Source organism: Mytilus edulis, chromosome 1, assembly GCF_963676685.1.
Source record: "Mytilus edulis chromosome 1, xbMytEdul2.2, whole genome shotgun sequence".
Classification (NCBI taxonomy): Eukaryota; Metazoa; Mollusca; class Bivalvia; order Mytilida; family Mytilidae; genus Mytilus; species Mytilus edulis.
In genome coordinates, this window is record NC_092344.1 from 53,190,258 (window position 1) to 53,208,370 (window position 18,113).

Sequence of the window (18,113 nt, forward strand, 5' to 3'; positions counted from 1 at the left end):
TTTAAACATGTACCTATAGGCCCTAGGGGTATATTTATCTCTCTCTAATTAGCCTTATATCTGTTTAACATAACTGTTATAAAAACAGTCATTATATAGTTTGTAATAAAACAAATAGCCAGAGGTTATATTTATTGGTTATTTAAGTCCTTGAATAAAGTTAATTATGTTAAATCAATGTCTTAAAATATCTATCTAAATCTACTAATTAAGGTCAAGACAGTGACTTCCTAGTGGTTTCTTTTAAAATTATGGCATGTGTCTACATTTTTTTTATCATTCAATACAAAATGAAGAATCTACCATGGTTGTGTTAATACAGAAAGTATACTGTGAAGGCTTTTCTTTGTCAGCTTACAACATTTGTTAAGATTATTGCTTTTAATATTTTTTTGAGAAAACACAAGATTTAATCTTTTGATCCAAAATTTCAAATGTAATTGACTTGTAATTGAAAAGTAATTGTCAATTACAGGCAATTTTGGCTATGTAATTAATTACATTCAATTACATGTAATTGAAAAAATGCTCAATTACACATTACATTCAATTACATGATAAATTGTAATTAATTACAGTCAATTACAATTACATATTTCAATTACCCCATGTCTGGTTCTTTATATATATACAAATATTCCAAAAGATGAAGGAATAGCCGCGTGTGAAAAAGTATGGAATACTCGAAAGGATAAACATCCCCAAACTGACTAGTTCAATTGCTCAAGCTAGTGCTTGAAAATAACAACTTTATTTTCAACGACAAGCACTTTTTACAAATTGACAGAACTAGTATGGGAACAAAATGGCACCTTCTTTTGCCAACATTTTTATGGGGGATCTCGAAGAACACACTTTTGAGTGTGACATATAAACCCTTGTCATGGCTCCGCTTTATTGATGATATTGACATGAAATGGACTGATACTGCAGAACATTTGCAAGATTTCTTAGATCATTGTTATCAGTTCCATCACTCAATTAAATTTACATCTGAATTTTCAAGCGAGAAAATTGCTTTTCTCAACACCACCACATTTGTAAGGGTTCCACGGAACCCAGTGTCTCGCCTACTTTTGCTGTTAATCGCAGACTAAACAAAAATGAGGAAAAACATCAATAAAAATTTCCCTCTCGATACTCTTTTTGATTGAAAGAATTCAAGCTTCCGAGTTAGTTTATGAATCTAATAAATGTTTTATAAACTTTAACTGCAGACTGTATGTAATGTTAACTGGAAGAAAGACCAAGTCCATTTATAAGTAAAATACGGAAAAAGTGATTTTTTTTTTTGTGCAAAATTTACTTCTGAATAATATCTTATGATCAGAAACAAGCTTTTGTCTAAGTTTGGTAGAAATCCAGGATAGTTTAAGAACATTATAAAAATTTTAAAAACTTAAACCACAGAGTGAATGTTTTGTTTCTGGCAAAAAAACTAAGTCCATTTATATTAAAATACGGAAAAGTGGAAATTTATTTTTACAAAATTTTCTTCTTGATACTATCTTATGATCATAAACAAGCTTCTGTCCAAGTTTGGTACAAATCAAGGATAGTTTATGAAAGTTATTAAAATTCTAAAAACTTTAACCACAGAGTGAATGTAATGTTTCCTCGCAGAAAAACTAAGTCCATTTATAAGTAAAATACAGAAAAAATGGAATTTTATTTTTACAAAATTTACTTCTGGATACTTTCTTATGATCATAAACAAGCTTCTGTCCAAGTTTGGTAGAAATTCAGTATAGTTTAAGAAAGTTATTAAAATTTCAAAAACTTTAACCACAGAGTGAATATTTGTGGACGCCGCCGACGCTGACGATGACCGAATGTAGGATTGCTTAGTCTCGCTTTTTCGAGTAAAGTCGAAGGCTTGACAAAAACGGAGTCATGACAACTGATCTCCACACAAAGAAAACTGATGAACACCAGTTCCTTTCTCCAAAAAGTTGTCATCCATACACTTCTCCAGGAGTATACCTTACAGTCAAGCCATCAGACTAAAGCGAATTTGCTCCTCGGAATCCAAACTTAACTATCGTTTGGGACAACTAAAAACATAGCTGAAATCAAGAGGATACAAAACCAAAAACATCACAGACGCTTTTGATAAAGCCCAAAAAAAAGATCGAGCTAGCCTCATGGAATACAAAGATGAGACGACCCGTGCAGATAGAATTCCGTTTGTTGTAACCTTTCATCCCGATTTGACAAATATTTCATCTATTATCCGAAAGCACTGGCGTCTTATCGAAAATGACTCTTCCTTAAGAGAAATTTTTCCATCACCTCCTATTATTGCCTATCGCAGACCCAAAAATCTCAAAAGACATAATGTGACATCAAAGGTAAAGAAACAAGAAACTTCTAAATCTGGGTGTTACAAACAATGCGGTAGAAGCAATTGTAAGTGCTGTAAAGCTGCCAACACTGACCACTCTTTCAGCAGCACAGTAACAAAACAGCGATACAACATCTATGTTACATCTAATTGCAAAACGGAAAATAGTATTTATATTCTTACTTGTGGAACTTGCAAGCTGCAGTATGTTGGTGAAACAGAAACTAAATTCAACATCAGACTTTACATTATCACCAGTCGTTCTATACAAAAGAAAGAAACTGTCCAATTACGAGACACCTCTTAAGAACATGACATACTTTTGATAATATCACCTTTCAAATAATTGAGGTAAACCAAAATTGGGACACCGAAAGGAGAAAACAGAGAGAAAGGTTCTGGATGCATCAGCTACGTACTCTTGAACCTGATGGACTTAAAGAGAGGGATGAAAAACAGTTCTACCCAAAACCAAAGGAATAAATCATGAATTTCATTCTATTTATCTAAAACAACTATTTGTTTAGATTTAAAAATTGTTATGTACAATAAACGCCAAAAATATGTTTTATATAGACCATCAATCAATATGTTAAACTTTTACACGAATTTTGTGTAGCTCAAGCTACAAAGATATTTTTGAAATGCATCCGATTTCACCTAGATAGATGCACAAGCCCGATGAAGCTAATTTGTTTAGCGAAATATTGTGTGAATAATATATAAAATATAACAACTAATTTTATAACACTCATTACTCATTAGTGTGTTAAAGTTACATTCTTAGACACTTATATATATATATATAAATGTCTCAGAATATTAAACTTAAACACGCTAATTAATACATTAAAAGTTCTATTAGATTTTAAATAGAAATACGCAATATTTCGCTTAACAAATTAGCTTCATCAGGCGTGTGCATCTCTCAAGGTGAAATCGGATGCATGACAAAAAAAATTTTTTGTAGCTTAATCTATACAAGAGTTGAGAAAAAGTGTAACATATTGATTGATGTTGCATAAAATATGTTTGTAAAGTTTAACACATTTATAAATGTTCGATTAATTGTATGAATTTCTATAGATTAATCTGTATGATTTCAAGATAATTATGGTTTTGATTTGCTTTTAAATCTTTTTTCGTCTCTCTCATTGATTCCATCAGGTTCAAGAGTTCGTAACTGGTGCATCCAAAATCTCTCTCTTTTTTGTCTTCCTTGTGTATCCCAATTTTGATTTTTCTCAATGATTTGAAATGTGACGTTTTCAAAATCATGTCCTGCTCTTAAAAGGTGTCTTGTAATTGGGCAGTTCCTTTCTTTTGTTTAAAATGACCGATGGTTATTTAGTCGGATGTTAAATGGTGTTTCTGTTTCACCAACATATTGTAATTTGCAAGTTCCACACTTTAGAACATAAATATGTATCTGACTTTGCAGCACTTACGTACAATTGCCCCTTCCGCATGGTTTATAACCTCTGATTGTTGATATCTCCTGTTTAGATACTTTGGATGTTACTAGAATATTTTTGAGGTTTTTGGGTTGGCGTAAGCCATAACGGGAGGGGATGGAAAAATCTCTTTTAAGGAAGGGTCATTTTCAATAAGACGCCAGTGTTTGTGGACAATGGATGAAAGATTTGTCAGGTCAGGATGAAAGCTAACAACAAACGGAATTTAATTTGTCTGGGCCGTCTTTTCTTTGTATTCAAGTAGGTTTGTTCGGTCTTTTTCTTTTGCTTTACCGAAAGCTTCTGAAATATTTTTGTTCTTATAACCTCTTGATTTAAGTTGCTGTCTGAGTTGCCCCAAACGATGGTTTAATTTTGATTCCAATGATATATATATATATATATTATGTGCCTATATAGCTAGAAAATTAACCTAAGAGTAAATTTGATTGGTAACTGCCTCCCTGAACCGGGCTGGAACCTTTACTTTTTAGCTCACCCGGCCGAAAGGCCAAGTGAGCTTTTCTCATCACTTGGCGTCCGTCGTCGTCGTCCGTCGTCCGTCGTCGTCCTGCATTAACTTTTACAAAAATCTTCTCATCTGAAACTAATGGGCCAAATTTAACCAAACTTGGCCACAATCATCATTGGGGTATCTAGTTTAAAAAATGTGTCCGGTGCCCCGCCAAACCAACCAAGATGGCCGCCATGGCTAAAAATAGAACATAGGGGTAAATGCAGTTTTTGGCTTATAACTCAAAAACCAAAGCATTTAGAGCAAATCTGTGATGGGAAATATTGTTCATCAGGGCAAGATCTATTTGCCCTGTAATTTGCAGATGAATCTGACATTTCGTTGTTGGGTTGCTGCCCCTGAAATGGTAATTTTAAGGAAATTTTGCTGTTTTTGGTTATTATCTTGAATATTATTATAGATAGAGATAAACTGTAAACAGCAATAATGTTCAGCAAAGTAAGATCTACAAATAAGTCAACATGACTAAAATGGTCAGTTGACCACTTTAGGAGTTATTGCCCTTTATAGTCAATTTTTAACCATTTTTCGTAAATCTTAGTAATCTTTTAGAAAAATCTTCTCCTCTGAAACTACTGGGCCAAATTTAACCAAACTTGGCCATAACCATCATTGGGGTATTTAGTTGAAAAAATGTGTCCCGTGACCCGGCCATCCAATCAAGATGGCCGCCATGGCTAAAAATAGAACATAGGGGTAAAATGCAGTTTTTGGCTTATAACTCAAAAACCAAAGCATTTAGAGCAAATCTGACAGGAAGTAAAATTGTTGATCATGTCACGATCTATCTGCCCTGGAATTTTCAGATGAATCGGATAATTGGTTGTTGGGTTGCTGCCCCTGAAATGGTAATTTTAAGGAAGTTTTGCTGTTTTTGGTTATTATCTTGAATATTATTATAGATAGAGATAAACTGTAAACAGTAATAATGTTCAGCAAAGTAAGGTCTACAAATTAGTCAACATGACGAAAATGGTCAGTTGACCACTTTAGGAGTTATTGCCTTTTATAGTCATTTTTTAACCATTTTTATAAATCTTAGTAATCTTTTAGAAAAATCTTCTCCTCTGAAACTATTGGGCCAAATTTAACCAAACTTGGCCATAATCATCATTGGGGTATCTAGTAAAAAAAATGTGTCCGGTAACTCGGCCAACAAACCAAGAAGGCCGCCATGGCTAAAAATAGAACATGGGGGTAAAATGCAGTTTTTGGCTTATAACTCAAAAACCAAAGCATTAAGAGCAAATCTGACAGGAAGTAAAATTGTTGATCAGGTCACGATCTATCTGCCCTGGAATTTTCAGATGAATCAGATAATAGGTTGTAAGGTTACTGCCCCTGAATTGGTAATTTTGAGGAAATTTTGCTGTTTTTTTTGTTTTTATCTTGAATATTATTATAGATAGAGATAAACTGTAAACAGCAATAATGCACAGCAAAGTAAGAACTAAAAATAAGTCAGTATGACCAAAATAGTCAATTGACCCCTAAGGAGTTATTGCCCTTCATAGTCAATTTTTAACAATTTTCTTAAAATTTGAAGATTTTCAATAACATTTTCCACAGAAAGTACTGTTATAGATAGAGATAATTGTAAGCAGCAAGAATGTTTAGTAAAGTAAGATCTACAAACACATCACCATCACCAAAACACAATTTTGTCATGAATCCATCTGTGTCCATTGTTTAATGTTCACATAGACCAAGGTGAGCGACACAGGCTCTTTAGAGCCTCTAGTTATTTCTAACTTCTACAACAACACGGCTTAGCATTGCAAAGAGACCTCATCCTCTCCTCTAACTCTTGCTTATAAAAATAAGCTTTCCTTTCAGGAGGTGTTACCTTCTTGTAGGAATTAAACAAGGATCTCTGATACAATATACAAAGTATTCTTTTTAGTGTACAGAAATTATCATCTACACATCTCTTCAGTAAAATTACAGGATGCTAATCTATTTTAAGAAGCATGCATACAATGACTGTAAATGAATATATGTATATGTCTGCCTATGTGTAGTGACAACTGCAAATTATACCTTGTCCATCGGATTTCTTATGATTAAGAAATACCAGGCGTTAGAATATGTATAAAGTGCCTAGAAAACCAACATAACAATGTTAGATTAGATTTGATTCTTATTAACTTACTCCCAAGCGGGGAAAATTATGTTCGGCAAGAGGATGAATAATCATTGTTAGGTTTCATGAAATAAGCTTAATGCCTGAAAATTTTAGGCAATAACTTAATGCCTTAGGGTGTTAGCTTATTGCCTAGGATTTCACTTATTTGCTGCTTTAAACATATATATGATTTCCATTCATTTGTATATCATTATATTCTACTCCCATACAGAAAAAATGATAGGATGGCCAACTGCATTGCTCAACTGGCCGCCAGTTGGACTAACAGTTGAGGGCCAGTTGAGGGCTAACTGGCCATCAGTTGAGCAAATAGTTGAGGGCCAGTTGAGGGCTACCTGGATTTTTGCCATGCAAATTAGGTAGCCCTCAACTATCAATGATCAACTTTATGCAAATTAGTTGAGCTACGTTGAGAAAATATCATAGTTGAGGACTAGGTGTCCAACAGTTGAGCAATTAGAGTTGAGGGCTACCTGGCCAACAGTTGAGGACCATGTCATTAAAAGTTGAGGGCTAGGTGGCCAATAGTCAAGGACCAGGTCATTAAAAGTTGAGGGCTAGGTCTTTAAAACTTGAGCATTATCTGGTAATTGCAAACTGATGACTACACATTGTAGAAAAAATAAATTTAAATTGTGTATTTTTATAGCCAAAATACTGCTGAAAGATTTCAACTCACAACAGACTACATGAATGCTTTATCCTTGCTTTTTAAAAGTTATCTAGTAAATAAAAATAGATCTCTAGTTTATACCAAATTCATTATATTAGAATATTCTTATTTTATTAGTAATACTTTCTAAAACAAATTGTCTTAATAACAAAATAAGTATGTCTCCTGTCTTACACATTTTGATAATATATAAATTAATGCATAAAGATATTGTCTCAATTTTTATTTCTTCACTGTAAAAAGTTAAGAAGACACTTTAAATATCACTATTTTGTACTAAAAGAGCATATTCACTTATTCAAAATGGTTGAAATTCTAATCCAATGTACTTACCAAAAGATGTTTCCAGAAATATGTGTTAAAACACCAATATTCCTAAATCCAAGAGTCATGTCATCAGAAGAATATACTGCACTATTTAATGTCAATACAGTTATTTGTAACTTTTTAGCTCACCTGGCCTAAAAGGCCATGTGAGCTTTTCTCATCACTTGGCGTCCGTCGTCGTCTGTCGTCGTTAACAATTTTTCAAACATCTTCTCCTCTGAAACTACGGAATGGATTTGAATGAAACTTAGCATGATTGTTTCTTAGATTATCCTGCACAAAGTGTGTGCTTCGATTTTTGATCCGTCAAAAAACATGGTCGCCGTTACTTAAAAACCATTGTTGGGTTGCTGCCACTTAATTGGTAATTTTAAGGAAATTTTGCAGTTTTTGGTCATTATCTTGAATATTATTATAGATAAAGATAAACTGTAAACAGCAAAAATGATCAGCAAAGTAAGATCTACAAATAAGTTAATATGACCAAAATTGTCAATTGACCCCTTAAGGGGTTATTGTCCTTTAATGACAATTTTTCACAATTTGTTCATCATATTTGCTAACTTTAAAAAATCTTCTCCTCTAAAACTACTGAACCAAATTCAACCAAACTTCAACTGAATGATCAGTAGGGTGTATAAAATAAAGTTTGTGCTTTATTTTTTATTTCGTCAAAAAACATGGCCGTCATGGCTAAAAATAGAACACAGGGTAAAATGCAGTTTTTGGCTTATATCTCAAAAACTCCAGCATTTAGAGCAAATAAGACAAGAAGTTAAAGTATTTATTAGGTCAAGGTCTACCTGTCCTGAAATTTTCAGCCGAATTGGGTAACTGGTTTTTCAGGTATAATGCCCCTGAATTGATGATTTTAAAGAAATTTTGCAGTTTTTGGTTATTATCTTGAATATTATTATAGATACAGATAAACTGTTAATAGCAAAAATGTTAAGCAAAGTAAGATCTACAAATAGGTCAATTTGACCAAAATTGTCAATTGACCCCTTAAGGAGTTATTGCCCTTTAAAGACTTTTTTCACAATTTGTTCATCATGTTGACTTACTTTAAAAAAATCTTCTCCTTTGAAACTGCTGTATCAATTTCAGCCAAACTTAGGCTAAATGAGTTTCAGAGTATCTAGTATAAATTTTATATTTCATTTCCTTGTATGTCAGAAACATAGCTCCTATGGCTAAAATAGAACATAGGAGAAAATGATTTTTTTTTTGCTTTTGAAGAAAATAGGACGATTCAAAGAACATTTAAATAAATTGAAAAGCCAAAATAATCATTGATGAGAGATTTAACCAAAAAAATTAAGGTGAGCGATTCAGGCTCTTGAGAGCCTCTTGTTTTTATCTTCATCCATTGTTAAATTCATATTTTATTCATGATAGCTCTACGACATCTTTGCTTGCCATGTGCATGCTCAAGCCCAGTTCAAATTTTAAATGTTTGAGGTTGTATAGGGTATTGTGACAGTGTGATCCCTTTGAGATTTGCCCCTAATAATAACTGTTAATTTACTAAATCTTGAATATTTAAAATATCTTATAATAAAAGAAATACTGTTTTTATGCCCCACCTACCATAGTAGAGGGGCATTATGTTTTCTGGTCTGTGGCTCCGTTCGTCTCTGCGTCCGTCTGTGCATCCGTCCGTTCAGGTTAAAGTTTTTGGTCAAGGTAGTTTTTGATAAAGCTGAAGTCCAATCAACTTGAAACTTAGTAGACTTGTTGCTTATGATATGATCTTTCTAATTTTAAAGCCAAATTAGACTTTTGACCCCAATTTCACAGTCCATTGAACATAGAAAATGAAAGTGGGAGTTTCAGGTTAAAGTTTTTGGTCACGGTAGTTTTTGGTGAAGCTGAAGTCCAATCAACTTGAAACTTAGTAAACTTGTTGCTTATGATATAATCTTTTTAATTTTGAAGCCAAATTAGACTTTTGACCCCAATTTCACGGTCCACTAAACATAGAAAATGAAAGTGGGAGTTTCAGGTTAAAGTTTTTGGTCACGGTAGTTTTTGGTGAAGCTGAAGTCCAATCAACTTGAAACTTAGTAAACTTGTTGCTTATGATATAATCTTTTTAATTTTGAAGCCAAATTAGACTTTTGACCCCAATTTCACGGTCCACTAAACATAGAAAATGAAAGTGGGAGTTTCAGGTTAAAGTTTTTGGTCAAGGTAGTTTTTGGTGAAGCTGAAGTCCAATCAACTTGAAACTTAGTAAACTCGTTGCTTATGATATAATCTTTTTAATTTTGAAGCCAAATTAGACTTTTGACCCCAATTTCACGGTCCACTAAACATAGAAAATGAAAGTGGGAGTTTCAGGTTAAAGTTTTTGGTCAAGGTAGTTTTTGATTAAATTGAAGTCCAATCAACTTAAAACTTAGTACATATGTGACCTATAGTATAATCTTTCTCATTTTAATTCCAAATTAGAATATTACCCAATTTCACGGTCCATGAAACATGGAAAAGGATAGTGCGAGTGGGGCATCTGTGTACTTTGGACACATTCTTGTTTTTTTTATCTTTATGTTAAAGTTATAGTTAAGTTACAATACAGAAAAATGTATAAAAACATGTGCTTCCCTTAATTATGCCTCAAACTTTGTGTACATTTATAATGATACTTCCTGTCCATTTGCACTGTACACACAGAAAACAGATGGCACTTAACATTTATATCACCAGGTCATATTTCTAATTGCTCAACATTTGCTTAACTATAAAAAAAAATCAAAGTCTAAATGCTCAATTTTTCCTCAACTACAACAAATTCAAAGTCTGAATGCTCAACTTTTCCTCAACTATATGAAAACCAAAAATCAATTGCTCAACTTTTCCTCAACTAAATGGCAAGCTTCAGTTGAGGGCCAGTTGAGCGACATCTATCAAACAGTGCCTGTCCAGGTTTGAGTTGAGCTAAGATGCTCAACACCTAGCCCCCAACTATTTTGCTTAAACAGCTAGCCCTCAACTGTTTGCCACATGGCCATTAACTGGCCCTCAACTTTTTTTTCTGGAGGGGAGCTATTCTAATAATAGTGCAATGCAAGTGCATGGTGGACACTTTTCTGTTCTAAAAGATTGGATACGAGTAGGCATTCATATTTTCCGTCAAAAACAATTACAGAGTTACCGGTCCTTGCTGGTATTCACAAAACATTCTTTGAGATTTCTTCCCGATGCTTTAACATAAGTTTTCCGTTCGTGTGCAATGATATTATCAATGATTTTTATACGACCGCAAAAATTTTAATTTTTTGGTCGTATATTGCTATCACGTTGGCGTCGTCGTCGTCTTCTGAATACTTTTAGTTTTTGCACTCTAACTTGAGTAAAAGTGAATAGAAATCAATGAAATTTTAACACAAGGTTAATGACCACAAAAGGAAGGTTGGGATAGATTTTGGGAGTTTTGGTCCCAACATTTTAGGAATTAAGGGCCAAAAAAGGGCCCACAGAAGCATTATTCTTGGTTTTCGCACAATAACTTTAGTGTAAGTAAATAGAAATAAATGAAATTTAAACACAAGGTTTATGACCACAAAAGGAAGGTTGGGATTGATTTTTGGAGTTGAGGTCACAACAGTTTATGAATAAGGGGCCAAAAAGGGGCCCGAATAAGCATTTAAACTTAGTTTGATTTTAACAAAAATTGAATCCTTGGGGTTCTTTGATATGCTGAATTTAAAAATGTACTTAGATTTTTAATTATTGGCCTAGTTTTCAAGTTGGTCCAAATGGGGGTCCAAAATTAAACTTTGTTTGATTTCATCAAAAATTGAATAAATGGGTTCTTTGATATGCCAAATCTAACTATGTATGTAGATTCTTAATTTTTGGTCCAGTTTTCAAATTGGTCTACATTAAGGTCCAAAGGGTCCAAAATTAAACTAAGTTTGATTTCAACAAAAATTAAATTCTTGGGCTTATTTGATATGGTTTATCTAAACATGTACTTTGATTTTTGATTATGGGTCCAGTTTTCAAGTTGGTCCAAATCAGGATTCCATATCAAGTATTGTGCAATAGCAAGAAATTTTCAATTGCACAGTATTGCACAATAGCAAGAAATATCTAATTGCACAATATTGTGCAATAGCAATTAATTTTCAATTGGAGTTATCTTTCTTTGTATAGAATAGTAGTTGATAATATATGTTGGAAATTTGCCAGACATGACTATATATATATAATGATGTCATTTTCTATTTTTATTTGCCAATAACTTTATGAAAATAACTTCATTGCAAATTTGCCAATATAAAATGTTGCTGATGAAGCTTTTTTTCCTTATATCTTATCTAAAATGTTTTTAGATAATGTATGTTGGACATTTGCCAGACATGATTATGAAGTCATTTTCTATTTTTATTTGCCAATAACTTTATGTAAATAACTTCATTGGAAATTTGCCAATATAAAATGTTGTTGATGAAGTTTTTTTTATTGTTTTATACAATAAACAATGTATATTCACTTTTACTACCAACCAATCTTTACCATTCAGTGATAACAAGCACTTAATTTTACATTTTAATATTTTATGATGTATTTAAAAGAGTAGTTATTGTTGCAAACTACATTAGAAATTTGAATTGATATCAGTTTTGGAAAAAGGGAAACAGGGATGTGAAAAAAAGGGGGGGGGGGGGGGTTAAATTTTTCTCATTTCAGATTTCATAAATAAAAAGAAAATGTCTTCAAACATTTTTTTGAGAGGATTAATATTCAACAGCATAGTGAATTGCTCAAAGGCAAAAAAAATTTTTTAAGTTCATTAGACCACATTCATTCTGTGTCAGAAACCTATGCTGTGTCAACTATTTAATTTTAGATTTAAATAAGTTTGAAGAAGAAATCTTTAATTGATTTGTAAAATCTTGACATTTGTTTTGTGTAAAAAAACCATGAAATGTCAAAAATTTGATCACAATCCAAATTCAGAGCTGTATCACGCTTGAATGTTTTGTCCATACTTGCCCCAACTGTTCAGTGTTCGACCTCTGCGGTCGTATAAAGCTGTGCCATGCGGAGCACCTGGTTTATTTATATATATATATATATATCTAACTACAAAACATTTTCATATTATTAATTTATTGTCGAGCCTGCAACTTTTGTTGCAGAAAGCTCGACATAGGGATAGTGATCCGGCGGCGGCGGCGGCGGTGTTAGCTCACTTCTTAAAAGCTTTATATTTCAGAAGGTTGAAGACCTGGATGCTTCATACTTTGTATATAGATGCTTCATGTTACAAAGTTTCCATCAGTCACATGTCCAATGTCCTTGACCTCATTTTCATGGTTCAGTGACCACTTGAAAAAAAAGTTCAAATTTTTTGTAATGTTGAATTATCTCTTATTATAATTAAGTAATAGGATAACTATATTTGGTATGTGCGTACCTTGCAAGGTCCTCATGTCTGTCAGACAGTTTTCACTTGACCTCGACCTCATTTCATGGATCAGTGATCAAGGTTAAGTTTTGGTGGTCAAGTCCATATCTCAGATACTATAAGCAATAGGGCTAGTATATTCGGTGTATGGAAGGACTGTAAGGTGTACATGTCCAACTAGCAGGTGTCATCTGACCTTGACCTCATTTTCATGGTTCAGTGATTATAGTTAAATTTTTGTGTTTTGGTCTGTTTTTCTCATACTATATGCAATAGGTCTACTATATTTGTTGTATGGAATGATGGTAAGGTGTACATGTCTAGCGGGCAGATGTCATGTGACCTTGACCTCATTTTCATGGTTCAGTGGTCAAAGTTAAGTTTTTGAGTTTTGGTCTTTTTATCTAATACTGTATGCCATAGGTCAACTATATTTGGTGTATGGAAATATTTTATGATCTTTATGTCAGTCGTGCAGGTTTTATTTGACGGTGACCTCATTTTCACAGTTCATTGCACAGTGTTAAATTTTTGCGTTTGGTCTATTTTTCTTAAACTATAAGTAATGGGTCAACTATATATGTTGTATAGCAGCATTGTTAGCTGTACATGTCTGCCTGGCATGGTTTATCTGACCTTGACCTCATTTTCAAGGTTCATTGGTCTTTGTTTAGTTATCTTGGTTAATGTTAAGTTTATGAGACTGTTGTAATAAAACTAAGCTTTATACTTAGGACTATCAACATAATATCAATGATTAGTATAGAAGGCGAGACATTCAGCGTGTGCACTCTTGTGATGTAAACAAAAATAATTCTATCAGTATTCATTGTAGAGATGTATTTATATCAAACAATAATGTTAATTTGCACTTGTTTATGTGTTCGTATTTATCATGTTTATAGGTTACAAACCCAAAACTAATTTACGTAATGGAAATCTAAGCGATAACAATACTGTAAACAAACTTCCATTCTCAATTTTATTATTTTTGCAAGCAATTAATTTTCATGACTTTCGCGAGTAGAAAAATAACGCAAATATAAATCGTCTCTAATTAGTAAATCTTTATTAAGCGCAAACTAAAGTATCCATGAAAACAAGTTGGCTTACAGTACATCAGAATGAGGTCAAGGTCATCATGATGTAAAAATCATTTGAAAAATGCTTAACTCATCAGATGGATACATTATGATAGAAATACTACACAGAGTGTACGTGACCAGGAACTTGTATATATATCCTAACAACATAAAGACATTACGTACTGATCTGATAGTACTCACAGTTACTGACAGCTAGTTCAAAGCCACGAACAACTAATAAAAACAATCATGCATCAAAGACTAAATGTGTTCACATGATTTTTATATCTCTCCTTATTCTTGAGAAATTCAGGGGTATTCACCAACCAAAATAGTCCACAACAAACTTTATATATAACATTTAAATGTAAATTGTAACTATATATTGTGAATAATAGAAATTAGCAAAATTTACCAAAAAAACTTCACTTGTGGCCATTTTGTATCTACAACTACTCATTTAATCCTTAATACATATTATTTACAGATCAAATGCTTCAACTCCACTTGGGTTTGCTTCTTCACAAGACTATGGAAATCTATCTGAAGATTATGGGTATATCACACAGAGTATGTCAAGTTTACAAATCAGTGGTAGGCCAGATAGTAGAGGTTCAATTGGGTCAGTCAGGGAGGCAAAAGGAGGCAGTAAGAAGAAAAAAAGACTAAGTGAAAGCTTAGAAGAAAGTTTCAATCTTAAATCTTTGAAAGAAGAGAGGGAAGACCATTTGTTGGATATTGAGGAGAACAATGAATTAAATCTTTCAAGTAACTCTTATTTACAGAAGCCATTACCAAAGCGAGAATCTGGAAAAAACAAAAGACTTCGGAAACCTTCAGGGGACTCTGTGAAATCCAATGAAACCATCTCAAGCAGACAGGGGTCAGTAAGACCATTACCTAATTTACAAAAGAAAAATGCTTTTGATACATCTCAGGCAGACCAAAAATCTTGTATAACTGAGAGATCTGAATTAGTACCAAATAATGGATTAGAAAATCCAAATAAAGCAATAGTGTGTTGTTGTTTCCATGGTAAAAACAAAATAATTCCATCATGTGGGCATGGAGATGATACAACTGATGATTATTATGAAAAAAAGCCCATAGAAAGCATGGAAAGAAAAGTGCCTATAATAAGTACTGAATATCCCATTAAGGATGGTCAACCACCAGATATAAGTATAGACATTACATCAGATATTGCTAAGGGGATGAGGGGGTCTGTTTTATCTGTACAGGAAACTGTTCAGTCTAGACGGTCTTCAATCACTACTCTCAAGGGAGGTAATTCAAGAGCAGGAACACCTGCCTTAGAAGGGGAAGCAACTAGAAGTATGAGGTATGTTGATTTGCATTTGGTGTTGGATGTCTTATATTCACTGATACTTCAAAAATATTAACAGTATATCTTTTTAGTTCTTCAGACTTAATATTTACACTTACTGTCAGTATAAAAAAATCAGTACTACAGCTCGTATAGAAATAAAAAAAAAAAGCATATTTTAGATTTTAAATGAGGCTCGTGGGTACAAAAATTTCAGAATTTTTTTTTTCATTACAAATTTTATTTATTACTTTATTAGTTGTTAGTTAATCATATGGTACAAAAATCTTCAAATAAAATCAATTTGTAATGATAACTTTTGAAATGTATATCATTGAAAAACCTCCAAATTATCTCCCTTTGGTGCAAAAATGTCACTTTTGGCACTAAAATTGAAATATTTTTTTTTACTTATTGGTGACCTACGTTTTTTATTATTTTTTTCAAACAAGCTGTTCTTAAACTAAACTATTGTAAAATTTGAGAGATTTCTGTAATTTTTTTTTTGTTCAATATTACTTTTATTTCTCCTATTAAGTTCATCAGAAAAAAGTACCTTCACAAAAATGTATGCTTCTCTTTGGAAGGCAGATTGTGAGCTTAAATGAACAGTGACCCCATATTTTTATTTTATTTTTCTATTAAGTATAATATGGTAAAGTTCATTTATAGAAAAATATAACGAAATCCTATATTTAAAAAAAAATTGATTTATACCCACAAGCCCCCTTCAGGATACTTAAAAAAAACATATAATTTTTTATGTACAATGTATTGACAGAGTCAGAACTTTGTATGTAATTCTAATATGATGCGCTCCTATCCCTTTATTATAAAACCCATGCTCTAAACCCAATAATTATTTTTGCACATGCGTATATTGACGACTGCAGAATAAAGAATTTTATCAAATTGGCATGCATTTGATATATTTCATTAACATAAAGCACTTCCTAACTCTCAAATGATGCACATGTTGTTACTTATTCATTTTTGTCGAGCCTGCAACTTTTGTCAGGGTTGGCAAAAACCCGGGTTTTATGAGTATTGCCCAGCCCAGTGGGAAATACTGGGAAAACCCGGGTTTTACTGGGTTTTACTGGGTAATACTGGACAATACTGGGTAATATAAGATACTTGACTGAATTTTAAAGAGGATTCAGTAATCAAACACAAATGCAATACATTTAAGATATATCAGCAATTCAGTTGTTATAAGACTCTCTACATTTAAGATATATGTAAACCTATTTTTATTTATAAATAAGTTGACTTGTTTGAGAGTCTTATGTACAAGTGTATACATTTGAGAAAGAATTATTCTAACAACTCTGATAAAAAAAATCAACTATATATAACTAGTATAAAGAATTTAAGGATTACATGTACATGTAATAAAAATTACTTTGAAATAATTTATATATGTACAAATGTACAAAACTAATTAACAAGTAATTATTCAGATTAGAACACAGATATGTTTTTATAACAATAATCAGTCTTTTCATTTCTTTAAGAGTTAATGACAAGACCATGTAGAGTGTTTATTTAGCAAACATGATTGCATTGTTACGGCCAGAAATCGCCTTTAAATTGTAGCCAACAAAAGACACAAATCAGTTATAAAAATTAACAAGATTTATTATACAAAAGTTTACAAGAAGTATTACACAAATATTACTGTCAACTTAACTGTCTAAATATGAGTCCAATCTTTTATCTTTATCTGTATCCGGATATCTTTCGGAATCCAATCTGAATATTACGGTCACAATCCAGTATGATGTTGTTTGTAGAATAAAAGTGTCAATCCAAATGTTATGAATATAAATGTCTATCGATGTCTAAGTCCAAGTCCAGGCGAGAGTCCTAGAATGAGTTTAACTTTAGTGTCTGTATATATATATATTTGTCATGGAAGATTCTAGAACAGTCTATAATGGAACATCCTAGAAAGTTACAACAGAAGTTTCTAGTAAAATGTAGAAGTTTATATAATGCATCTTTTATTAGGATCATTCTGAAAAGTTCCAATCATTCTGTAATTGTTCCAGAGATTTCTAAACTGCACAATTCTAAAATTATTCTGTAAACAACTATCAGGCCACACAATACAAATCAGGCCAACATAAATAAATACAATAATTACAATATCATAACACCTCCCCCCTTAAAAGAAGTTTTAGTGTAACAAAAACTTATCATGAATAAAATGAACAAAAATATATAGTATATACAAAGTGTTTTAATAAGCTCTAGATAAAGCATCTGCTATTACATTATCTTTACCCTTAATATGTTTTACAATTACATCATATTCCTGTAACAATAAACTCCACCTAGTCAACCTCTGATTCTTGTTTCTCATTTTATGTATGAAGGTGAGAGGATTATGATCAGTACAAACAAGAATAGGATATACAGTGGGATTCAAATATACATCAAAATGTTGAAGTGCTGACAACATTGCAAAACACTCTTTTTCAATAGTTGAATAATTTTTCTGATGTTTATCTAATTTCTTAGAAAAATATGATATAGGTTTCTCAACATTATCATCTGTCTCTTGATATAAAACAGCTCCAATTCCTACATCGCTTGCATCAATGGCAAGTTTAAATTGTTTTTCAAAGTCTGGAGTAATCAGAACTGGACTATTAATTAAAAGTGATTTGCTATTTTCTAAAGCGTTTTCACAATTTTCACTCCAGATAAATTTAGAATCTTTTCGTAAAAGATGAGTCAATGGTTGAACCACAGTAGCAAAATTTGAACAAAATTTTCTGTAAAATCCAATCATGCC

General features: G+C 32.3%; 1 protein-coding gene across 2 annotated transcripts in view; it reads left to right on the plus strand.

Moving 5' to 3' along the window:
- LOC139484888 (uncharacterized protein C12orf56-like) overlaps positions 1 to 18,113 on the plus strand; it is a 166,363-nt gene that overhangs the window by 27,594 nt on the left and 120,656 nt on the right. Inside the window, exon 3 of one of the 2 annotated variants that reach the window (XM_071268921.1) lies at positions 14,471 to 15,325. In XM_071268921.1, the coding sequence (XP_071125022.1) occupies positions 14,471 to 15,325 (855 nt within the window). The remainder of the gene's footprint in view (positions 1 to 14,470; positions 15,326 to 18,113) is intronic. The other variant, XM_071268930.1, reaches the window with a different exon arrangement.